The 26171-nt window shown below is 41.9% G+C and overlaps 1 protein-coding gene across 13 annotated transcripts in view; it reads right to left on the bottom strand.

Annotated features, from left to right (window-relative positions):
• LOC133500014 (citron Rho-interacting kinase) overlaps nt 1-26171 on the bottom strand; it is a 73708-nt gene that overhangs the window by 34104 nt on the left and 13433 nt on the right. For 4 of the 13 annotated variants that reach the window (XM_061818545.1, XM_061818555.1, XM_061818558.1 and 1 more), the window contains 8 exons: nt 19152-19264; nt 16170-16320; nt 9868-9961; nt 8717-8860; nt 8410-8529; nt 2309-2479; nt 2128-2181; nt 1986-2039 (listed from right to left, as the gene is read on the bottom strand). In XM_061818545.1, coding sequence (XP_061674529.1) covers nt 1986-2039; nt 2128-2181; nt 2309-2479; nt 8410-8529; nt 8717-8860; nt 9868-9876 — 552 coding nt within the window. In that variant the 5' untranslated portion in view covers nt 9877-9961; nt 16170-16320; nt 19152-19264. Of the gene's footprint in view, nt 1-1985; nt 2040-2127; nt 2182-2308; nt 2480-8409; nt 8530-8716; nt 8881-9867; nt 9962-16169; nt 16321-17335; nt 17432-19151; nt 19265-26171 lie in introns of all 13 variants that reach the window. The other 9 variants (XM_061818547.1, XM_061818548.1, XM_061818551.1 and 6 more) reach the window with 7 other exon arrangements.

Here is a 26171-nt window from a genome sequence, read left to right as displayed (position 1 = left end):
GTGACTATCATTCACTCTTACTCACATTCAGTAATTGAAACGGGCTTTCTTGGCTGAATTCGCTCTGCTATTTCAATCAACAGAACGACGAGTTTAAATTTTCAGAAAATAAGATTCACACCAAGATAAAGTTCAGAAGCATGTCAACAAAATGAAATGAGAAATATCCATCTTTCATTATATACCAGTGGAGTATGTCTACGAGAAAAAGTGACTAATTAAAATCAACGTCTCATGCTGTTTTAATGGGAGGTTGTTTTGTTTTTTTTGTTTTTTTTTCGCGGCGCCATCATAACACCTTCATGTTCATCGTTTTGTTCAATGATGTGAGACATGTTTCTAAACAATAAAATGTGATAATCTGTATGACCAATAATATGACTAATATGGGCTGTTTAGCTCAGTTAATCACTCTGATTGAGGAGGAGCAACATTTATACTCTAAGCCCCTACAGGATGATGACTTTCTCACGCTCTCTCTAAAGGAAAGCCTGAACATCTTGTTGAGGAAACAAACTTGGGCTCAACCAAAAGCACATGTCCATATGTTAGGGTAGAAACTAGATCGGTTTATTGGTTTGTCTGCTTCACTGCAGAGGTGGCACCGGCCCGCCTATCGATGTCCCATTTTCCATTCTTGCCTTACTTGTGAAGAAGACCCCAAGTTGTTTGCTAACCTCTCTTCTTCCTTCAATATTGAAATATGACACAGACTCCGGCTTCAGTTTCCCTGGGGAATTATCTTGATTTTCTCAGTGCGCAGAATTACTGTACACCCAACAAACCTAATTTGAAACATTTGTTGGAAAAACGCCCTTTTTCTTCATATTTGTGGAAAATTTCAATCAGAATGGTGACCTCTGGTGGATTTCCTGCTGATTGTTTTTTTTTTTTTGGCAGAGATGGAAGTGTTAAGCCAAAGACATTCAGAACATAATATCTACAAGTTTCATTTTATGAATACTGTACACGAGCCTCTATCCAGTCCATCTGAAACAACTTCTCTCTCGCGGTGCATCTAGTTTTTAATGTCTTCTTTTGTGGTGTAAAACTACTCTTTGTCATCTACCTGAACTTCTGATAGCTTTGCCTCCTCTCATGCTTGCCCATTTGTTCTGTGTATCCTGAATTGTACCTCTCGACTCCCTGCCATTTGGGAGTTCAGGTGGCTCAGAGTCGAAGTAGCTTTATCTTTTCAACATCAAGGGCTGATGCTGAGTTTTATTTCTTCGCTCAGTACTATCAGACACTTGCATGTACTGTACTGAGTCCATCTCCAGTTACTGGATCTCATTATCTGGAAAGACAACGATGATCTGAACTTTCTTCAAGGCAAATTGCCACCACACTTTGAATGCAGTTTTATTCGGTCCCAGAATGAGGACTTATTCTTAGCCTGCTCAAAACAACCCACTTTTCTGTTCTTAGCCAGAAGTGTTTGATAACCACAAGCCTTTGCAGCGCATCAGCATTTCCTGAATCCCTGGAACTACACACCAGCGTTTAGATTAAATTTTCAATAAGTGGCAGTCTGTTAAACTAGATTCCTTTGCATATATAAATACGTGAAAGCAAGTCATATGCTACAGCACACTCAAACATAGATACTGTATGTACATTGGCACTTTGTGAATTTTAGCTTTCTAATGTATATAGTATGGGATGCTGACAATGAGTTTTCTGGGATTTTGGCTGCTTTCCTTAGAAAATTAGTTTATTGATCTGAAAAAATGTCCCTGCCCCTCCAACATAACAAAAACAAAGATGTGTGAAGCTGTATGATGCGGGTCAGGTGAAAACAGGAGGACTAACAAATGCCAAAAGATGCTGAGTGTCATAAAGGTAAGAGAAAGAGGTGTAAAAAAACAAAAAAAAAACAGCTCAGAACAGATAAATCTTTGATATTCTTATCTGAAAAAGTGTACAGGTGTTGTCTTTTACAGTACACATAATAGATTATAAATTTCTAATGAAGGATTTTCTACCTTGGCCAGCTTCTCTTGAAGATCATGGAGCTTGGTCTGCTGCTCCGAATTGGTCTGAAATCAAAAGCAAAGATTGTAGATTGTCTGTCCTTCCCCTGAAACTAGTCCAAAATACCCCTTTCAGATCGGCTCAATAAAACACCTTTTCCAGCCTGGTGACGAGTTCATCTGCCTCTGCTTTTCCTTGCTCTTTGGCCTGTGAAGAAGAAAAAAAAATGTCAGTGCACTTCCAATAATGATGACTGTTGGAGGGGGGAGTCATAATAGCATTCTCAACCCAAATTGAAGCCAAGAAAAAATGTTCCAAATTGAAAGTGAAACACCTTCTGCAATCGATGCTGATAGTCTCCAGCCTTTCTCTTCAATTCCTCACTGTTCTGCCGAGATTCTTTTAACTCTGCCTCATACAGGTCGCTACGACGACGAGCAGCCGATAGGTCCTCCTCCAGCTGTCGGATGGAAACTCTCATCTCCTCCAACTGGGCATGATATTCCTGTATAGGAGCCAAATGATGAAAAGATCCAGAGTAAGAATAGTTTTAACAAATACTGAAAGAAGTGGGAATGTCTAAATAAATGCTGATTATTCTCAGGAGAGCATGAATGATTCAATAATCGTCTAGTACAGTGGTGCTTAATGCGTTGATCACGCAGTCTTGGTTGATCACCGGACGGCGTGCCAAAAAAAAAAAAAAAAAAAAAAAAGGACGTCACCCAATGTTCCCTCTAAACTGCGTGCATGGGTAGATGGAGTCTTTTTGCAAAATAATAATCCAATACAAAGTGAAAGTATAACATACAGCTATTCAGTTTGTGGCATTTTGCAATATAATTCAATGAATGAGGGATGACTGGTTGTTACATCCAATGGCTCGATTCACATACGTACTGTAAAAAAATTAAAAGAAGCCACTGGTTTCTTTTAGGCAGCACACAGAACTTTCTCGAACAACGACCTGCTGCTCGCCACACTCTTTTTTTCCTAGATTTCCCTCCGCTCTTAAAGACGTACATTCATAATTACAAATGTTACAGTACTTACCCAGCCCATCAATGTGTATTATAATGAGAGCGTCCACCACTGCTGCTTTAGATGGCAACATAGTCTGGGCAACATGCTGCTTATGTTTACTTTCAATATCATCGGAGAAAGTTAAAAAAGAAATGCTGTTGTTTTAACGTGCAATGACTGTCGCAGTATGTGATTAATGGAAGAAAAAGTGGTGAAACTGGACGAGATTTTATCTTTTCTGAGTGGGAAAGGTCTGGTCTGAAGCCAAAGTAGAAAGTGTTGGCCTCACAGTTCTAAGGACACGTGTTCAAATCCAGCCTCACCTGTGTCGAGTTTGCATGTTCTCCCCGTGCCTGCATGGGTTAACTCCGGGAACTCTGGTCTCCTCCCACATCCCCAAAACATGCAACATTAATTGGAGACTCTAAATTGCCCCGATGTGTGATTGTGAGTCTGACTGTCTGTCTGTCTCCATGTGCCCTGCGATTGGCTTGCAACCAGTTCAGGGTCTACCCCGCCTCCTGCCGGTTGACAGCTGGGATAGGCTCCAGCACTCCCGTGGCAGCAATATCATTAATTCACAGTACAAAGAAACATATCAACCACATTAATTACTTTGTAATGTATGTCACAGATGTTACAGAATATCATATTCAACATGAAGCAATAACTAAAACATTTGTGCAGTTGACATTAAGTGAGCTACTTAGTAAAGCCTTGGCATGCCAAATACAAGCCCACCATTTTCAGTACACTTCCCTAAAGACTCAATAATAGATTAGATAGATGGAGAGACAGACAGACAGATAGATAGATAGAAGAAACCCTGCCGATTGTGGGCGGTCCCAGAGGGCAACTCTGTGTATGTGTGTGAGCGCGCGTGTGTGCGTGTGTGTGTGTGTGTACATGCGCGTGTGTGGGTGCGTGTACGTGTTTGTGTAAAGGTGAGTGGCGGTTCGATGTTGGGCTTAGGTGAAACAGAAAAGATTGCATTTAATTACATTTTAAAAGCGTGATTGTGGGTAACAATACTCATTTTCTTTGCATTAGTGTTGCTAGCGATGTCAAAGTAGTGAAATGGTTAGCATCTTCCTCACAGTTCTAAGGAGGCGGACTCAAATCTGGCCTTGACTGTGTGGAGTTTGCATGTTCTCCCTAAAACATGCATTAATTGGCGACTCTAAGTTGTCTGTAGATGCAATTGTGAGTGCAAGTGGATGTTTGCTTCTATGCGGCTTGCTATTGGCTGGCGACCAGTTTCGGGTCATCCAGAGTCAGCTGGGATAGACTCCAACACCCATGTGACTCTTGTGAGGACGCGTGCGCGCACGCACGCGCACACACACACACACACACACACACCACACACACACACACTCTTCCCTCTACCACACTAATTTTAATGCGAAGAGCGAGAAAATGTTTTTGTTACAAGGTAGAAACACTCGCTTGAACGTCAGCAGTGCAGCAGACTCCAGACAAAGTTGAAAGCTTTCACTTATCATCCTAAATATTATTAAGTATTGGAATTCTTTCAGCGAGTCTGTCCTTACCTCCATGGAGATTTCTGATCTGCATTTCACTCAGAATAATTAACCCAAAATGCACTGCATACGTAACATGGCAGGAAAACTCTATTCGTAATGTATGAAATAAAAAGTTACAAAAAGCAGACTTTTTACCTGGGAAAATATGAAATAGTGTGACAACAATGAGTCATTCCTCAAAATGGCCAGACTCACGGCTGTGGTGTCCTTGAGGAAGACACCCCAAACTGCTCCCCGGGCGCTTCCGTTGCCTCCTCCTCCATTGTGTTCCACTAACAAGTGTGTGTGTTCACTGACAGGTCAAATGCAGAGAACAAATTTCATGTGTGTGCATTGTTTTTCTTCAAATGTACTTGGATGGATGAGGAGTTGCTTTTATAAATTACCGTATATTGCCCACTTTACCATTGTTGACGCTACAGTCGCTATTTTTGCATTGATAAAACAACTGTAATCAGATTACTTCTCTGGACGAAGTAACATGTTACATTGCTCTTTACTCAAAATGGCAGCTACTCTGTATTAGCTGAAATGCACTTTATAATGCATTACTGTCATCACTGAATTGTATTATGTTACAGAATTCATGGCTTCAGAGAATACTGCTTTTTTTTAATAGATGAATCACTCCTCCCTATTTACCATAATTTGTTGATCCAACACTGCATTGCTTATGCATGAAAATGCCAAACACTGCAGTCAAATGACGTGCGTGGGAGACAGATTCTTTTCAAGATGAAATGCTGGATTTAGCTGATATACATAAATACCAATCTAAGAGCCGCCAATGGGGACACCAACCAAGATATTGATTCTATAGACAGAAATTTAGACTTGTATGTTTGAAAACTGTTAAAATTGTATGTTTTCAAAGTTTTTTTTTCCTTCAACACCTCATTTTGTTCAGTCACAGTTTCAGGAATTATGTGCCATATCACCACACACCCTGTGAAGTAACTGTGGCGTTCAAGAGGACTACAATACAAAAGCACTTTGAATAATATGTTTTCCAGCTGATCCTAGCTCAAGGAATTTTAGATGTATTTATTTATTTATTTTCAAATATTGGAAACCAGAAACTTAGAGTTACTCTCCGTTTGTTTGACCGGTTATGCAGTATATTTATTGTGCAGGAGATAATTATTTTGTTCAAACAAGTAACATTTTATTTTTAGTCACACGTTGTTAAAGATAACCAAATAACGAAAAGTCACGCAGCTGATACACACAAGCCCTCTCAGTATTTTCAGTTACAGTATAGGATACACAATTGTGTGAGTAATGCATTTCTTGAGAAAATGTCGAAATAGAAGTTGCTCATAAATGGTGAGTGAAAATGGGTTTTCCAAAATCTGACACTCTCGGGGAAATAAGAAAAGCTCAAGATTGTGATATACAGTAGGTAATGGTTTATCCAAATATGCAGACTGGCATCAAATAATTTCTTATAGTACTTAGTTATGAAAGATTATTCAACACAAATGCTATAGAGTATAGAGAAAAATCATGTAACACACAAGGACTATTAAATTCCAAAGCCCTCCTGCAAAGGGGCCCCAGGTTTCAACATGTGTGTCAACTAACATGAGCTTTGAGCCACATGCTCTTAATTATCACCAGCGTATCTTTTTACAGTTGAAAATTAACAAAGGCACATACACACAGTATTCAGGTGTGGGTTTGGTCACACACGACTTGAATGCCTCTTCACGGTGGGAAAAAAAAAAAAATCTTCCCACAATTTGTTACTTCTTTTCCCATTTCCAAATCACCTGCATACACAGCACATTGCCAAGAACCAGAGACAAACAAGTATTAGCCCTCTGATCCATGAACCGTTTTAGCATTCCAAGTCACTCCTACATTCCCCAAATATAACCTCTTTCCTTGTGAGTGAAAACATTGAACTTTGTTTTAAACATCCACCCGAACAATATGGGAAGTCACACTCACAGTTTGCTGATTTCAATTTTCAACTATCCTGCTCAAACAATACTGCCCTAATTTATAGAGATTAGCACCAATTATAAGGATTTCAAAAATTCTCAAACAACTCCAAGTAGATATGTCACCAGCAAACTTTCAGAAATGCTGCTAATGCCAAAATGTCATTTAATATTTTGTAATACTGTATTTACAGCACAGTAGATTAAATGCATAAATTGTTGGTCAAATCATAAAATCAAATGTTTTTTAATAGATTGCAATCAACGAAGATCAAAAGAAGAAGTGGCTGTAAATGATGCTTCTGAAACAGTTTGAACTAAGGACCCAGCATTTTATCACGACCAGCCTGCCCACTGCATCAGAGCTCTCTTCATTCCTAGGGATATGGCTCTCATCACCATAGCAACCATTGCACAGTGTATTCAATGCTTGGCAACCGGCGGGCGCTAGAGTTGGCTGGAAAAAAAAAAAACCCTGCTTTTTCTAAAAGCTTTGACTCTTTTTAAAAACAAAAAAATTCTGCTCTCGTCAGCAAACACATACTGTACATAAACCTGCACATGTGGCACAAACTGATGATTGATTTTGATAATTAAATGCCACATTCATGTGGAATACAGTAATATTTTTGATGTTTTGCATACTAAGTGTGGAGAGCATAAAACGCTTGTATAAGGAGTTGGAAACATTGCTCCAGATTAGTTGATTTTCATGAGAAAAAAATCCATCAGTCCTATAAGTTGAGAACTTTGTCGGTTGCCCACTACACTTCACAATTCACATTATTTGTGTCGGGACCATAAGCACAGCATAACGCCCTCGAGCCTTATTCATTATCAGCTATACATGACCCCCAACCCCACACACATGACATTACCTTATTGATGCGTGATGTGTCATATTTTGAGACATCATGTATTTTCTCAGCAGCTGCGCCTTTCTTTCTCCATACTTTTCTCTTCCCATCCTTCTGATACATGTGTTCCTTGTTTTCACGTCATGAGTTTAACCATATAAAGTCCTAGTTTTATATTGTATTTTTAATTTTTAAAGATATCCGACCGCATCTAATCTTATAATCTTGTGCATTCATCTTTGTGGTTCACATCATGTCTAACCCCTCGGTATTTACATCCATGAAGGTATCATTTAATTGTAGCTATTGACAATGATGATGATAATATAACAACAAATATAATAAAAGAATATAATGACATTTTGCAATTATTAACTTTGTCTTACGATGAGTTGAGCACATCTGCCTCACAGTTCTGAGGACATGGGTTCAAGTCCAGCCTCACCTGTGTGGCGTTCGCATGTTCTCCCTGTGTCTGTGTGGATTTTCTCTGGATATTCTGGTTTCCTCCCAAAAACATACATGGTAATTTCATTTAAGACTCTAAGCTACCTGTAGGCGTGGGTGTGAGTGGGAACAATTTTTAATGTATGTTCAGTATGTGCCCCCCAAAAGGCTGGCAACCAGTCCAGTGTATGCTGGCTCTTGCCCAGAGTCAGCTGAGATAGGCGCCAACCCACTCGCATCCCAAGTGACAATATGCAGTACGACACATGAATGTATGTATGGATGGATGGATGGATGGGTGGACAGTCTTATTGTAAATCCAGCCTGTTTTTCACTGAAGACAAAACAGTAGGCAGTAAGACCCACAAACCAGGAACAGTTCAAGATGGCTGCAGATAAAAATCTGAATCTGGTCCCCAAAGGCTCCAAGACTTCAGGCAGTCATGTTGTCCAAACATTATTGAACCCCTTTAAAGGGACCTCATGATTTTAAGGTCCAGTATGGAGGAGGTGTGTAAAGGTCAATTCATAAAATCTCCAAATACCAAAACCTCCAGTATCTGAACGCAACAAACACCAACATTGAGTATATGACGGGATAATACACCATCGTACCTGTTCTTTGATTTCCTGAAGCTTGTTGCTCTGCTCACGGATGTCATGGAGGAGTTGTAATGCTTTGTCATCCTCCTGTGTCACCTCCATACGAGCTTGTTCCAAACTTCGCTTCAAACTCTGAAAACGAGAGATGAAAAGACAGACATGTAGGCATAAACATTAAAAAGACTCACTAAATATTGCTCCAAACAATTCTGAAAAGTCTGCGCTCAAATGTTTAAAAAAAAAAAATCAGATTCTGGTAAAAATAAAAAAATATTGCACATACTTATGTACATGCAGTTCATGCTGTGCATCTACTTACACTACACTCTGTAATGTAGGTTGCCAGGTCCTGTTCTAGGATAGTCCTTTGAGTCTCGGAGGCCTTCAACTCTATGTCCTTCTGCTGCAGTACTGACTCAAGGTCAGACATCTTCCTTTGTACAAGTAAGATCTCCTGCTCAACCTAGAAATGAGAAAATGACGCTAAAAAAAAAAATCTATCACTGAATGGTTTTGGCTCTCCCACAGGTTCCATACATATACATATATATATATATATATATATATATGTACATATATATATATACACACACACACACACACATTTTCTTTGCCGGTTATCCTCACGAGGGTCACGGGAGTGCTGGAGCCTATCCCAGGTGTCAACGAGCAGGAGGCAGGATACGCCCTGAACTGGTTGCCAGCCAATCGCAGGGCGCATCGAGACAAACAGCTGCACTCACAATCACGCCTAGGGGCAATTTACAGTGTCCAAATAATGTTGCATGTTTTTGGGATGTGGGAGCAAACCGGAGTGCCCGGAGAAAACCCACGCAGGCATTGGGAGAACATGCAAACTCCACACAGGCGGGTCCGGGATTGAACGAGGGACCTCAGAACTGTGAGGCCAACGCTTTCCCAGCTGATCCACCATACTGCTTATGACGTCAGCAGTAATGCAGTCCTTGAACCGTATTTTTTTTTTTTTTTAAAGAAGGCAGGAACAGTGGATTCAAAGTGATTGGTTGTATGTACTGTACAATGCATTTTATCGAAAATTGCTTACATTTCTAATCAATGTCAGCAGAGGTGTGTTTATGATGGAAGTCAGGTATATGTTTTTCTATAACTGGAGAATTGTTTTCTCTGAAACAGTGTTGGAAAAATGATGTTATATATATCAAATATTATAGTACTTCTATTCTATTGAGGCCCTGTAGCTAAGTGGGTAGAGCACTGGTTTGGTAAACAGGGGTTGTTGGTTCGTATCCCTCTGGGGCCTCCACTCCCTGAGAAGGGTTGCGTCAGGAAGGGCATCCGGCGTAAAAATTGTGCCAGACACACATATATGTGCATTCACCTGAGATGATACGCTGTGGCTACCCCGGAAGGGACAAGCTGAAAGAAACTTACTATAGTACTTCTATTAGCTTTAGATCAATAATAATATTGCAAGCAAAGAAACTGTACCTGTGACATGTGTCCAGCAATTCTGATAGTTTTGTTAAGAGATGGTCCCAAAGGGGTGTGTTGTTATAGGGAATTGATAGATGTTCTCACTGTTCTGATGGAGAAAAAGATGAATGATTGACACAGAATGTTGGAAAGCGACAAGAAACGTTACATCCTTATGCCCTAGTCACAAGTTTAGTACACAAATAAATACAATGCAGCACAGCCTTTAACTGGTTGACATCATGACAAAAATATCCTTAGCGGTCTACCAAACTCATTTGAAACATTTAAAAAAAATAATATACCATGCATGTGTTTTTAGCAGAGGTAGGTAGCGTAGCCAAATACTGTGACCAGGTCAGAGTCCTGTTACTTCAGAACAATAAGGTTCATATTCAAATATAAAGCAGCCCTCCAAATATTTACTTGCCTAAGAGTAAAAAGTTACTTGAGGAACTTGTAACATCTGACTTGTGTGTGTGTGTGTGAGTGAGTGAGTGAGTGAGTGAGTGAGTGAGTGAGAGAGAGAGAGAGAGAGAGAGAGAGAGAGAGAAGCATGTCCAACTTATTGCAAGGTGTTTTCTCAAGTTAGAAATGTTTGGGCAGTTAGAGTTAAAGACCTGCATGGCCTAATTGATTTTTTTCAGTCTGTAAAGTAAACACTCATGCAACTGACCCCCCCCCCCCACCACCACCACCACCACACCCCCAACCCCCACTCCCCAAAATGAGACTTTTTGACTGGGCCCCCGAAGGGTTTGTGCGGTCAGACCTTGGACCGTCTGATTGGTGAACTGTCAAATGCCATTAGTAATCACGTTGGATTGGGTGCAACGACACCCTAGTTGAAAATGAAGTCTTAAAATACATTGTGCACGCAATAATATAGGATGTCGATGATTGTAATGGAGTAAAAGTATCGATTCTTTTCACATAAGGACTCAAGTAAAAAGTATGGTACATTCAAAATCATCTCACATATATAAGTTATCCAAAATGTTACTTAAGTAAATGGAGAATGTTACTACCTCTGTTTATCAGGGGCTATTTTTAAACAAAAACAAAGCAAAATCTATGTCATTATTAATTTCTATATAATGGTGTCACAAGTTTCCAACAATAGCAAAATGAGTCCCAGGGTGACAACAATTGAGAACCACTGACTTAGACAACACAGACTTGTTAAAATTTCAGGTTTAATAATTTCAGAATGTGTTCTTTTTTTATACTGTATACAAACAGTTTTTTTTTGTTTTGTTTTTTTAAAGTCTTGCAAATGGTCATGTGCACAGAACCACCAAAATGGCAGCAATATGCTTCCGTACTTGGATATGTCCTGCTTTGTTCCTATTTGTTTTCAAGTGGAACTTGGGCCTCAGTCAAGTTGAAGGGAATTCTGAATGGTTCTAAATACTGTACCAATGGATAGTGCTGCAAAGCTTTCAGGCTTCCACAAGAAGATGAAGATGAAAAGTAATTTCATCTTTTAGCACGACTACCACGTGAGGCATACACCGAAATTATTGAGGGAATCACTTCACCGGAAGATTACTGATGTTTTCAAATGGCCAAACCAAAGCCCAGACCTCAACCCAATTGAAATGTGTAGTTGATTTGACATATGCTTTACAAATGAGATTATGCCCTAAAATATTCCACTCATCAGTGCTGACAGCAGACATTGCATGCAAGAAAGCTATTTGATGACAATACTTAGTTTTATGATGAATTAATAATTGATGAGAAATACCCAAAACGATGACAATCGCGTTGCTCACATTGGTTAGTGATGGCTTCGTGTGCTGCAGGAGATCCTTATTGAGAGTTGGCAAAATAAACAGCTTCCTATTTTTAGCCGAGAATTGCTAGAAATAGGTTGCTCACGTTGATATAACAGTGGTTTACACCACCGCTGGATATATTTAGCAGGATGCGTGATCAAGAGGAAGCCAGAGGAATGATGAACAGAATATTAAAAGCATACTCTCTCCGCCCCCCTCCTCCCTACAGTAACAGGCTCATCTCAGTCTTAAGTCCAAAGACATTGTAGAAATGGACTAGAACTGCTGTTCCCGGTGCTGCTGAGTATTCCAAAGTAATGTATCTGTTTTTGACTGTGCTCTTTTAGTCCATGTGTTCAGTCTTCTGTGCGCCGTCTGTGACCAGCAGGAGATAAACAACATGGGGTCCAGAAGATCACAGACAGAGGGCTCTGTGTCAAAAACAAGACTACTGTAAATGCAATTTGTAGATTAAAAATAAATAAATCACTTCTACCTCTTCTGTGAACAATTGCCCACAAATGTGACTGGTGTGATTGTACTTGGGAATCACTCCGAGTGCAGGGTGATCAGTAGCATGATAAGTTATCTGCTCAAAATACGTAAGGTGTGTCAGAAAAGTCTCAGGACTAGTGTCGTAAAAAATGTATTTCAAACCTAAACTACAAAGCATATGTATTTCCCGTGAATGTGAGCTATATGGCCAATCAACACTTTGACAAAGAGATCTTGTGTTTTTTTCCTTTATTCAGTGCTAGAGACAAGTGTGCCACTATGCCTACTCTGAGCATCTGGCAGTTCCTAGCCAGGAAGAACATCGCAGTGCTGGAGCAATCTCTCTACCCACTCAATATGGTTTCGTGCAATTTTTTGTCCTCATTCCTAAACTCAAGAAGATCTTCAAGGGGACCTGTTTTGAAGACTTGGATGACATTGAGATACCCATGACAAGGGACGTGTGCAGGATCTTGGAAGAATTCTTCTAGGATTGCACGAAAGTATGATAAAGAAAGGTGGCAACGTATATTCAACCCCTGGGGAATTCGTTAGAAGAGAACTTGTAGTTTGGATTTTAAATGTATTTTTTTGTTACACCACTCAAAGTAACTTTCCTGACACACTTCGTGTATGATTCAGGAGCACTGGCCTGGAACCACACCTGACTCTCGGGATAAAGGTGACTTTTTTTGCATCTCTAAGAGATCGATAAACACCACGATCAGTTGTTGCATGCATATACCTTCATAAAACATTTTGACTGACAGAATCCTTTTCGGATGCAGGTTTCCGTCATGTCTGGCATGTTTTTTCTGATTTTGGCTCAAAATCTCTGCTCTTTTTCACCCCCAAGCCATTTGATAATGCTGAGGTGGGTGCTGTATGTCACAACCAACCATATCTTCATGGACCTAGTGTGTTTAGCTGATGGACAGCCATGGTGGAACAGAAAACTGCCTTCCCCGTCCATCCATTTTCCGAAGCAGTCATCCTCTCTAGGGCCGCGAATGTGCTGGCAACTATCTCAACTGACTTCTGGCAGGACGTGGAGTACACCCTCAACTGGTCTACTTATATACAAAGACAAACAACCATTTGCGCTTACTTTGACAGCGTAGGCCTTCGGCAAACTGTTCAAATAAATTAAGAAGCATATCCCCACCCTTTGAATTATTGATAAAGATGTGTTTCTCTATAACACTTAACACCTTTGAGAGGAGTGAACTTAACTGCCAACTTATGACGGTATGAACCATCATGACATGCTGGGTCCACCAGAAATGCAGCTCACATTTTGACTGGTGCCTGAGGCACATTGATCCTTATAGTTTTGCTTAGTTTTATGTAATATATGCAAGTGATGTAACTACAGCGCATAAAAAGCTCCTCAAACATAGTTTATTTATGAGATCCCATCAACAACAGAACAACAATTTTCACTATCGCCACCGCTGAGGAGGTCTTTTTGGTGGGTTGAATAATGTGGAGGCGTGTGAGTCAGCGATGGAGAGGAGGAGGAAAGTGGAAAAGGGTTGCATCCCAGTCTGCTGTGTGGTCCTTGTCCTGCATTGCTGTATGGGCTCTCAAGGCAACGGTCATTAAAATAATACACTGTTGTGTGTATGCACAGATACCACTGAAAGGTTGCGCTAACAATCCCCCTGCCAGGTACTCAAGTTTGATCTTACAGTTCACCCTCTGCACATGCAATTTAGGGCATATCGAGAGCTCAGATAGGATACTGACAATATCGTATCGGGAAACTAATAAGCATGTGAGAAAGTGCCGTTTTTATGTCGCCATTTTTGACACACAGTAGCTATAAAATTCCAGGTTTTTGTGATGTAAAACAAAGACCAAAATCAATTATTTAAAACCCTTCCATTATTGACGTGACCTAAAACAAACTCAACTGAAAAGAATAAATCTTTTACAGAGGGGCAGTTAAAAAAAAAAGAAAAAGGATGTAATGTAACTTGAGATGTGGCCTTGTTCAAAAATAAGGCTCAGACCCAGTGTCAAACTCTCCAGCTGCTGTCGCATTGACTACCGAATGACTAACGAATCACAATCGCATAATTTCTCCTTGTATTGTTACCAAAAAAAAAAACATTTTCCAACAAATGAAAAGGGAAATTTGATTATTTCAAAACTATCTATAGCCCTGTTCTTATTTAATGGATTCATTTTTTTTCAGGGGGAGGGGGGGGTCACAGATTTTGTCACAACACCAGAAGACACTGCACTTATGCATTGTCACAATAATGCTGTTTATTATTTTAAAATGGCTTGCTTTAACCAGTATCCCTTGCTGTACTGTGGCTGAGGTCTGCTTTGTGCCAGTCTCGGCGCAGTAAAATGAGTAAATCCACGCTAGCTGCCTTGGAACATCATCTTCACTACCAGCTCATCTGCCATGTGGATAAACCCAACACAAGTTTATCACATTCAAGTGTTGCTCTCATTGTCTGCCATGAACGTCCATGTAGCTTTAGCGCAGGGCCAGTGGAAACCTAGTTCCATGGAACTTATCGTCTCAGGGTAGCCAGCTTCGAGATCCATGTGCTCAACTGCAGGACTGTAAGTAGCTAAATGAGCAACTGTGCATGCACAGTAGCTCAAAAAAAAAGGAAATAAATGTAGCATCCATTTCAGAATAATGTAAGTACAGTAGTGCTATTCTCTGATTCATTTTGATACAAATGCAAAAATTTGAATTCAAGGCTTGTTTTTTTGGATAGACTCGTGAGTCTATCAGCATTGATGTGTTCATACCACTATTCAGAAGTATCCAATCACGTTCAAACTTATCTTAAATAGAAGTCCACACACACCTGCAACCGCAGAAAGAACTTCTGATTAACCTCAAAGTTGAGTTATTCTAGTTGCCACTAGGTATTTTTGACATTTCCATAAAGCTTTTGTAGTCGGGAATTGTTTGGAAGGCTTTGTGCTATCACTGACTCCCCCCCCCCCCCCCCTCCACCTTGACTAAGGCCCCAGTTCCAGCTGAAGAAAAAAAGCCCCAAAGCATGATGCTGCCACCAATATAGTCAAAGTATATGAAGTATGTAAAATATATATTTTTAAAAGTAATGTATATGATGCTGTGCATTTTCACCCCACTTTAAGTGCATATAATAATGATAATAATAATAGTAATAATAATAATAATAAACATCTCTGTCAGTTAAAATGATTGTAACTCCCCTTTATTTGATCTCATTAAATTGTGCAGATGATGAATTTCAGCAAATAGCCCATGATTGTGATTCCAGTGACAAAAAAGAAAAATACAGACTGGTTTTGTTTTCTGAAGAGACTCTGGAGAAAACACTTGAGACCATGGAACATTCCCTCTTTCTTGGCCAATAACCCAACATGGGTTATCTTATCTGTAACGTCTCTCCATTACAATTAGTAGCAAATATCTCACACACAAAAATTGGTATTGCAATGTAAAATCGAGCAGAATATGCATTAGAAAAGCAGCAAGCGACTTCTCCACTACCCTTTGCAGTCCGACTGTTACCATAGAGATACTTTCCTCCTACCGCAATCTTTGGCTTTTCACTTTTTTTTTTTTTACTTTTGGAGCCCAACTGAATAACGGACCCTAATTATTTATTTGGAATCCTCATTTGTGGTAGACAAGAGTCCATTTGGACTTCATATCAAAACTTATACAATCTTGACAGATGAGTATAATTGGAGACAAAAGTGACAGAGTGGGGTCTGTTTATATGTCACCTCAGGGATTGATGGCTATCTGTCTGTATAAGTGTACGCAACAGTAAGCTGAGCAATGAGCTCCGAAGCATAGCAAGACAAAGCATCTCTGTCGTGACCAAAAAAACTGCACACTCTTCAAACAACAGGGCTGCTGCAGAAGATGCTGCAACAATACTATTGGATGCGATCTGTGGTGTCACTCAACCAATCCATGGGGCATGCTGTGATGGTAAACAAGACTCTGTTGCCTTTAAATTCAATAAGCAGATTTTGCTTTTGCTATTTTAAGTAAAGCACAGCACTTACTCAGAATGCTGCGGCTGAAAGCTTTTCCCCAGATCTCCTTAAACACGGTACCTCCTCGTCCGGTACACCCGTGCATGTGGGGTCTCTGTCAGAAGCCACCAGCAGGACTGAGCGCTTTGCTGGTTCATCACATTTGTGGATGACATCCTCACTGACGAGAGAGAAGAGGGAAGAGAGGAGAGAGTGAGCTCGACTGGTGTGCGCTGTTTACAGAGAGATAGAGCGGCGAGGGGGATGGCATTGTGGAGAAATGCAGCAGATCCGTCATCACACAGACTGAGGTGGCGCTCTCTCTCACTGCCGTCACTGGCTCACCCTTTATCGCTTCACACCTCCCCCTGTCAAACTATATGGTCTCTCTCCATGCTGCTGCAGCGGCTGTCACTAATCATATTCATGTATGGAGCTTGAAACTCTGAGCAAACAGCACGCTACCAGTAGTTGCAAACTAAATACTCTAGTCCTTGCCTGCTGCCACAGTACGTGCCGCTCATTACTGACTTGGAAGGAGTCCCACAACAAAACCGTCTCAATGAACAATGGCGACAAACCGATTTACACATTACAGGAATAGTAAATGGCAAAAGTTGTATTAACACAAAACTCCTCACTGGCAAGGTCAAAACGAAGCCCTGCGACTGTAATGGCTGACACGTCTCATCAGCATTGCATGGAGGCTTGGACATAAACTATGCATTGAGAAAAATCTATGACGCTCTCCCCATTTACCAGGAAGTCCAGATGATGTGCAGTAACTATCGTGGGAAGAAACCCTTCATTTTTCCTGGGAAAGCTTGCCAAGTACTGAAGATCGGAGTCTGGCTATTTGTTGAATCTTGGATCGAACAGATTTAATGTTCTCTGTTGTTTTTTTTGTCTCGTGAAACACAGGATCAGCCCTACACCTACTGTTCTACACTGGAGGGTCCATGTGAGTTTGCCCCTTTTATTCCTCATGAACTTTCCGGAGCCTTACAATTGGGGTACCAGCTTGGTTCACTTCATATCAGTAAATGTTTGCAGTGAACATTGGACTTCGTCAGGACTGCCCTGTCATCAGTTCTGTTACTACGTTTTGTGCACTGGATTCCAAGGTGCAGGCATGTTTTGGTAGGTTAACGATATCATCTTTGCCATATGCAGTGATGTGATTTTTGTTGCCTCACCTGTGACTTTGGAACCTATCTCAGCTCAGCTTCAGGCCATCAGAATGAGAACCAGGACCATGAAGCTTTCTCCTTATTCGCTCCTTGTTGGCGCCTCTGGGTGGAGGAGTTCAAGTATCTCTGTTCAAAACTTTATTTTTCGCTTAACATGTATTTGACCAGTTAAGACAATTGCAAAGAGTGTCATTTGAATAGCCAAGCTTGCTAAAACAAGTGACAAGTGAGTTAAAGAACTTGAATTTGACAGATTGCAATGACTTCAGGACTGGTGCAGTCCCCGAACCGTTGAGGTGAGCGAAGAACAAGAGTGATAAAAGCAAAGCTCTTGATGAAATGGTTGATCTTAGATGTAGTGGAACAACTTGTGGAAGTGACTGAGGGGGTTCCTCACAGGGCACGTCCTACAAAGATGGCAAATGTACTCAAAATGTTAAACACACAACTGATAGTTTAATCGATGAAGAAAATGTAGCAGATACAATAAAATATAGTGCCAAAAAAAAATTGGAATTTCATTATTTTGTACAAAACTAGAAAAATAATTGTATATCATCAAACTAACCACGTTAGCGTGAAAATTAGGTGGAAGAACTACGGCACAGTAAAACAAAAAACAATACTCAGGTAAAGTTCTGCTTCTAAAAACGAGTAACATTTCCCCAAATAATGTATTCCCCTGTCATCTCTGTGGAGAAATTCTTGAGCAATTGCTATTACATTACAGTAAGTTTAGCTGTTCTGTCTTTGCTCGAATTACAATATTGGTATATTTTTTTTTATCAGTCAATGCACTTCTAAAGTCACAGATTTTTTTTCTCTTCTAAAAATGTTTTTTTAAGACTGTTGTTCATGTTACTCTTTGATGGATTGCTTTTTGGAGGGTGCGTGGGGCGGGGGGGGGGGGTTAATTCCCCAGTCCCCCCTTGTTCCACTAACTCTGGTCGATCTAAATTACTCGCCCCACCTATGATCACAAGCTTTGAGTTGTCACCAGAAATGGGCAAACAAGCCAAAAATTGTGCTCAAAGTGAAGTTGGTCACTTTAGAATTATGTGACTAGTCCAATAAAATTAAAGATACTAATCGTCCAAATAATTACTTGGCTAAGATTCACTAATTATTCTGTCAAAAACTACTTATACCGGCTCATAGGTGTCTCACTTCCGCTTTTTTCCCCCCCAAATCAGAGCATGAATATTAAACAGACAAAAAAATAATACTGTAAATTCAGCTCAAACCAGTGCTCAAATAGTATTTCTTAATTAAGAGTGCAGGAGAATGCAGTGTTTCCTGACAGCTAAAAATATCCATCCATCCATATTCTTAGCCGCTTGTCCTCACGAGGGTCACGGGAGTGCTGGAGCCTATCCCTGCTGTCAACGGGCAGGAGGCGGGGTACACCCTGAACTGGTTGCCAGCCAATCGTAGGACACATCGAAGCATACAACAGTAGGAGGAAACCAGAGTGCCCGGAGAAAACACACGCAGCTACAAATATTATATATATATATATATATATATATATATTATATATATATATATATATATATATTTTTTTTTTTTTTTTTTTTTTTTAATAAGGGGGCACTTTTATCTGAAGGGCAAAAGGGCTGGTGCTTTAACACCACTTTGGCAAAAAGTTAAATACGTGTATTTAATTTACTTATAAATATAAGTCATGTGAGTGCTAACAAAGCCTAAACACCGTTTAATGTCATCTTTGTTGCATAACATCTTGTAAATGTTAAAATTCCTACAGTTGCTTTTGAAACGGTCCCCTTCTCCATTCACCTGAGCAAGGAGGAAGTGGTTTTACCTGTGTTGGCTGGCGCATGCACCATACTGGAGCAACATACAGAGTGGCTCCATCTTGAACCTGGAGAGACGCCATCATTCTGGTCATCTACCGCAGTCATTTCTATTGCGACTCTTGGCATGAGCACACAGAAAAGAAATCATAATTCATAGAATGTTTCTGTGATTTTCTTGTTTTCTTACAAATGTCATGTTTACATTGTATATACAATTATTACATATTAAAGTCACAATTTCAAAAATTATTACATTACATTGTGACATGGCACTATAATCCATGGAATTTACTCATCTTCTGATGTGTGCTGCCACTTTGTAATTGTAGTAATGTTAGTTTTGAAATGTGGAGCAATTTGATGTTCAGAAACTTTGACATGACCAACAACATTCATTTGCGGCTGTCAATACCATGTGTGTCCTCTATGCTCCCCAGGCAGAAAGCCATCACCAGTGTCTATTACCTCACGGACAATGTAACTCTCAGAAGAGACCTTTAAACTGTGTGCAGATAAGTGACCCTTGGATTATCTGAGCACGTTGACAGTGCCCTCTGAGGGAATTATGAGACCACCATTATTCCCAAGGCCCAGTTAGACTGCTTGCATGATTCAGGGGCAGCAGCTGTCACCAGGCTTGCACAACAAATGCAACTTCTTTATTAAATGTCTAAAAAGAAACCCATAAATATCAACCAAGACATTTTCAACAAAACCAACAATATCACCAAAACAGGTGGGCAGGTAACTAAGGTTCCTCACGATTGCAGCTATTATGGCAAATGGGGATGGGACCTTGTTAGATTCTTCAGCTGCTGTAGGGGATCATCGTCTTTTTGCCTGGCCCACTTGGTTGGACAACGCATTGCAACTTGAAATTTTCCTGCTTTGAGGTTGTTTTTCCATCCACCTTCATAATGAAAAAAAGCACTTAGAAGAAAAAAACATGAAAGATAGAATGCTTATTTGACCTTTTTTTCTAAAAGATATTGTTCCAACTTTGGTATCTATCTGATTGAGTTAAAGAGCAGGTCCCAAGTGATCCAAGGCTCAGATATAGTACTGCACTTGGAGCATGTCAGGAATTATCTTGCTTTCAATATCAATCACAAAGCATGTGATTGATAGGATATATAGTGGCAGAAATAAGTGTTTAACACATCACTATTTATCAATAAATATATTTCCAACGGTGATATTGACATGAAAATTTCTCTGTATGGACTGTATATACAAGTGCATGTGTATATCAGCCCAGATCAGAAACCACCCCTGAATGGGAACTAATATAGATCAATGAAAAATTTTTCCCTGCATATACATGTATCTAATTGTCATGCAAATCTTGAGGCAAATTTGAGGTATCAATTTAAAAATAAACTTCAAATCCCCCATCTAAAACAACTGGTTAAGATTTCATAGCTAGTGCAAACAAAGCCTCATTATATTCTAACGCTTTTGGCCGTTAGCTTTTCACTCTCCCCAAATAATTAGTTGCACTCAAATTAATTTACAATACGTGCAAGTATTGTATATGTATAGTATTGTTCTAACTTACTTTGTGAATGACCACTTTATGTCCTTTGCTTTCATCATTGTGCTTATTTGTGCAACCACAAGTCAAACAATACTCTGGCGTCTTCATATATCAGATGCTCCTTAACTGTAGATAGTCATTTCTTATGAAATCCCTGATTATGAAATTACAGGGTTAGCTGCATGTTTTTGAAACAAACCAAACCAATGTCAAAATCTGACCATGTCCACCCCTCTCAATTTGTTGGCCACCCACTGCATTGAGTCAGATAGATCCTAGTGTTATATTTAATGTAAAAAAAAAGTCCCCCCAACCTCACCCTGCCTATAATACGTTTGGTGCCAGAAAGACTCGATCACCACCCAAGGCCCGCCTGTTGAGGTGGGAGAAAAAAAAATACATCAGCAACTCCCCCCATCTCCCACCACCATCGACACCCCATCAACAACTGGTTTTGGCTACCCCATCACCCACTGACAGATGTCTTTGGCTACTCCACCCAAAAATGCCGGCTGCTGCCATAGTGCCGGCGGGACTTGTAACCGGATTCAGACTTCTCACTCGTGCCTCCCTGCTATTCTGACTTAGTAGAAGTATTCTCTAAAGCAAAGGCTAAGTCTCTTCCGCCTCACCAGTTGTATGACTGTGCCATTGAATTATTGCCCGGCACCTCACCCCTGCGTGGGAGACTGTTTTCTCTTACAGGCCCGGAAGACCAAGCCATGAGGGACTATGTGGAGGAGTCAATGGTGGCAGGCCTTATCCGACCCTCATCTTCACCCGCCGGAGCTGGCTTTTTCTTTGTCAATAAGGACAAAACCCTGCACCCCTCCATCGACTGCTGGGGCCTAAACAACATCACAGTTAAGAACAGGTATCCCTTTCCCCTAAATGCCACGGCCTTCGAGCTGCTGCAAGGAGCTCGACTTTTCACCAAATTGGACTTACAGAACGCATACCACCTGGTGCGCATTAAGGAGGGGGACGAGTGGAATATTGCCTTCAACACACCCATGGGTCACTACAAATACCCAGTGATGCCGTTTGGGCTCACCAATGTGTTTGCGGTGTTCCAGAATTTCATTAACGATGTTCTGCGCAAGATGCTGAATAAACATGTTTTTGTCTATCTCAACTATATTATATTATGATTTTCTCTCCAGACAAGGATTCCCACGTCGGGCACGTCCAGGCTGTGCTGCGGCAACTTCTGCGGCACAACTTTTATGTTAAAGCAGAGAAATGCAAATTTCACCCGTCTTCCTGGGTTTCATTCTAGTGGAGGGGGAGATCTGCATGGACCCCAGCAAAGTCGAATCCGTACTTCAGTGGCCCACCCCCATGAACTACAAGGAGGTTCAAAGGTTCATCGGATTCACTAACTTTTATCGGAAGTTCATTAGAAACCTCAGCTTCATAGCTGCCCCGTTCCATAGGGTTACTCTAGGACAGCTTTACGTCAGCCCCGGTCCTCATCCTGCCCGACCCAGAGAGACAGTTCGTTGTTGAGGTGGATGCATCGGACTCTGAGATAGGGGCACTCCTCTCTCAGAGGAGCACCTGGGACGGGAAACTACACTCCTGCGCCTTCCTTTCCAAGAGGTTGACTCCGGCGGAGCGCAACTACGACGTCAGTGACCAGGAGTTGCTCGCGGTCAAGACTCCGAAGGACGAATGGGAAAAACTGGTTGGGGGGGTCCCAGGTTCCGTTCTTGGTACTGACGGAGCACTTCTTTACCCATTTCCGGTTCACAATGTCCTTCCGACCAGGGACCAAGAACGGCAAGCCTGATGGTCTTTGCGGATATACAAGGAGGAACGAGTGGAAGCCAGGCATGCCCCGATTCTCCAGGAATCCTGCTTCGTCTCGAGCTTCATGTGGGAGATCAAGACCCAAGTGAAGGAGGCACTGAAGGACACTCCCAGCCCTGCCGGATGCCCCGCCAACAGACTGTTTGTCGTGCCCCCACTGAGAGGGGAGGTGATTGACTGGGCCCACATGAATTGGACGGTGTATCAACCGGGCATAGCCAAGGCGCAGTCAGTGGTGGAGCAACGGTTTTGATGAGATAACCTCAAAAAGGACATACAAGAATTCATTAATGCATGCGTGGTTTGTGGAGCCAACAAACCCTCTGGTCAACGGCCCGTTGGGGAGCTACATCCATTGCTCTTCTTCTTCTTCTTCTTCTTTTCCTTTCGGCTTGTCCCGTTAGGGGTCGCCACAGCGTGTCATCTTAGCCTATCTCCTGCATCTTCCTCTCTAACCCCAACTGCCCTCATGTCTTCCCTCACCACATCCATAAACCTTCTCTTTGGTCTTCCTCTCGCTCTTTTGCCTGGGAGCTCCATCCTCAGCATCCTTCTACCAATATACTCACTCTCTCGCCTCTGAACATGTCCAAACCATCGAAGTCTGCTCTCTCGAATCTTGTCTCCAAAACATCCAGCTTTGGCTGTCCCTCGAATGAGCTAATTTCTAATCCTATGCAACCTGGTCACTCCGAGCGAGAACCTCAACATCTTCATTTCTGCCACCTCCAGTTCAGCTTCTGTTGTTTCTTCAGTGCCACCCTCTCTAATCCGTACATCATGGCCGGCCTCACCACTGTTTTGTAAACTTTGCCCTTCATCCTAGCAGACACTCTTCTGTCACATAACACACCAGACACCTTTCGCCAGCTGTTCCAACCTGCTTGGACCCGTTTCTTCACTTCCTGACCACACTCTCCATTGCTCTGTATTGTTGACCCCAAGTATTTGAAGTCGTCCACCCTCGCTATCTCTTCTCCCTGTAGCCTCACTCTTCCCCCTCTACTTTTCTCATTCACGCACATATATTCTGTTTTACTTCGGCTAATCTTCATTCCTCTCCTTTCCAGTGCATGTCTCCATCTTTCCAATTGTTCCTCTGCATGCTCCCTGCTTTCACTGCATATGACAATATCATCTGCGAACATCATGGTCCAAGGGGATTCCAGTCTAACCTCATCTGTCAGCCTATCCATTACCACTGCAAACAGGAAGGGGCTCAGAGCTGATCCCTGATGCAGTCCCACCTCCACCTTAAATTCCTCTGTCACACCTAAGGCACACCTCACCATTGTTCTGCTGCCATCATACATGTCCTGTACTATTTTAACATACTTCTCTGCCACACCAGACTTACGCATGCAGTACCACAGTTCCTCTCTTGGTACTCTGTCATAGGCTTTCTCTAGATCCACAAAGACACAATGTAGCTCCTTCTGACCTTCTCTGTACTTTTCCACGAGCATCCTCAAGGCAAATAATGCATCTGTGGTACTCTTTCTAGGCATGAAACCATACTGTTGCTCGCAGATACTTACTTCAGTCCTGAGTCTAGCCTCCACTACTCTTTCCCATAACTTCATTGTGTCGCTCATCAACTTTATTCCTCTATAGTTCCCACAGCTCTGAACATCCCCTTTGTTCTTAAAAATGGGAACTAGAACACTTTTCCTCCATTATGCTGTCGAGCTACACTCTCCCCTACCACTACTTTACACTCAGTAACCTCCTTCAGATTACATCGTCTGCACAAAATATAATCTACCTGCGTGGTTCTACCTCCGCTCTTGTAGGTCACTATATGTTCCTCCCTCTTCTGGAAATAAGTGTTCACTACAGCCATCTCCATCCTTTTTGCAAAGTCCACCACCATCTGCCCTTCAAAGTTCCTTTCCTGGATGCCGTACTTACCCATCACTTCTTCATCGCCCCTGTTTCCTTTACCAATATGTCCATTACAATCTGCACCAATCACAACTCTCTCGCTGTCTGGGATGCTCAGAACTACTTCATCTAGTTCCTTCCAGAATTTCTCTTTCAACTCTAGGTCACATCCTACCTGTGGTGCATAGCCGCTAACCACATTATACATAACACCCTCAATTTCAAATTTTAGTCTCATCACTCGATCTGATACTCTTTTCACCTCCAAGACATTCTTAGCCAGCTCTTCCTTTAAAATAACCCCTACTCCATTTCTCTTCCCATCTACTCCGTGGTAGAATAATTTAAACCCTGCTCCCAAACTTCTAGGCTTACTACCTTTCCACCTGCTCTCTTGGATGCACAGAATATCAACCTTTCTCCTAATCATCATGTCAACCAACTCCTGAGCTTTTCCTGTCATAGTCCCAACATTCAAAGTCCCTACACTCAGTTGTAGGCTCTGTGCATTCCTCTTTTTCTTCTGACGCTGGATCCGGTTTCCTCCTCTTCTTTGTCTTCGACCCACAGTAGCTGAATTTCCACCGACGCCCTGCAGGTTAGCAGTGCCGGGGGCGGGCGTTGTTAACCCGGGCCACGACCGATCCGGTATGGGATTCTTTAGATGAACGCTCATATTTGTTTGGCACAGTTTTTACGCCGGATGCCCTTCCTGACGCAACCCTCTGCATTTATCCGGGCTTGGGACCGGCCTACAGATTGCACTGGTTTGTGCCCCCATAGGGCTGCATTAGCTACATCCATTGCTGTGGTCCATATATACCTGGATTTTGTGAATGGTCTCCCATGCTCACAGGGTCACACTGCCATCCTCTCGGTGGTGGACCGGTTCTCAAAAATGGTCCACTTCATTCCGTTGCCGAAGATTCCCTCCACCAAACAGACCGTCGACCTCCTCTTGGATACTGTTTTCCGTTACCACGGCTTGCCCACCGAAGTAGTGTCGGATAGGGGCCCTCAATTTATTTCCCAATTCTGGAGGGAGTTCTGCTCCCTTATTGGGGCCACGGCAATTCTGACCTCGGGCCATCATCCGGAGTCCAATGGCCAGACCGAACGGGTCAACCAGGACTTGGAGACCGGACTTTGATGCCTGGCCTCTCGCGACCACAGCACCTGGAGCCGACAGCTCTGCTGGGTGGAATAGGGTTAGGGTTAGGGGTTAGGTTAGGGTTAGGGCTGTCTGGGGGCCCGCCGTTAAGGGGTGGGTACGGTCATGGTCCCCCACACAGCACACACACCTGCAGCAATTAGTGAGGCGCTCACCTGCGCCTCGTTCCCTGTAATTAGGACAGATACAAATAGGACTACTTGTACAGTCTGGCCTTTGCCAGATCGTTGCCTCATGCCTCGTTCCTGCACTATTGTGATTCCGTTCCTTATCTCCAGTGTAAGCACTCCTCCCTGCTCACTGACTTGCCTCTTACGCCTGAGGTCCTTGTTACTGCTGCGCCCGTTGACTGCCAGCCTAATCCCCGACACTGGACTGAATAAAAAGGTTTCCTGAACTGCCTCTACGTCTCCCGACTCATTCATTTGGGTAGAAACACGTGTTCTGTTCATGACAAGAGGGGTGACAAAGAAGTGATGGGTGTGCTTGGAATCCAGGAAAGAAACTTTGAGGGATAGATGGTGGTAGACAATGCAAAATGGATGAAAATAGCTTTTTTCCAGTAGAGGCAGTGACTTACTTACTGCAAAGTAGTGGTAGTGAAGAGTGTAGTTTAGATAG

This window comes from Syngnathoides biaculeatus, chromosome 4 (assembly GCF_019802595.1).
Source record: "Syngnathoides biaculeatus isolate LvHL_M chromosome 4, ASM1980259v1, whole genome shotgun sequence".
Taxonomy (NCBI): domain Eukaryota; kingdom Metazoa; phylum Chordata; class Actinopteri; order Syngnathiformes; family Syngnathidae; genus Syngnathoides; species Syngnathoides biaculeatus.
This window is presented reverse-complemented; position numbering and strand designations above follow the sequence as displayed.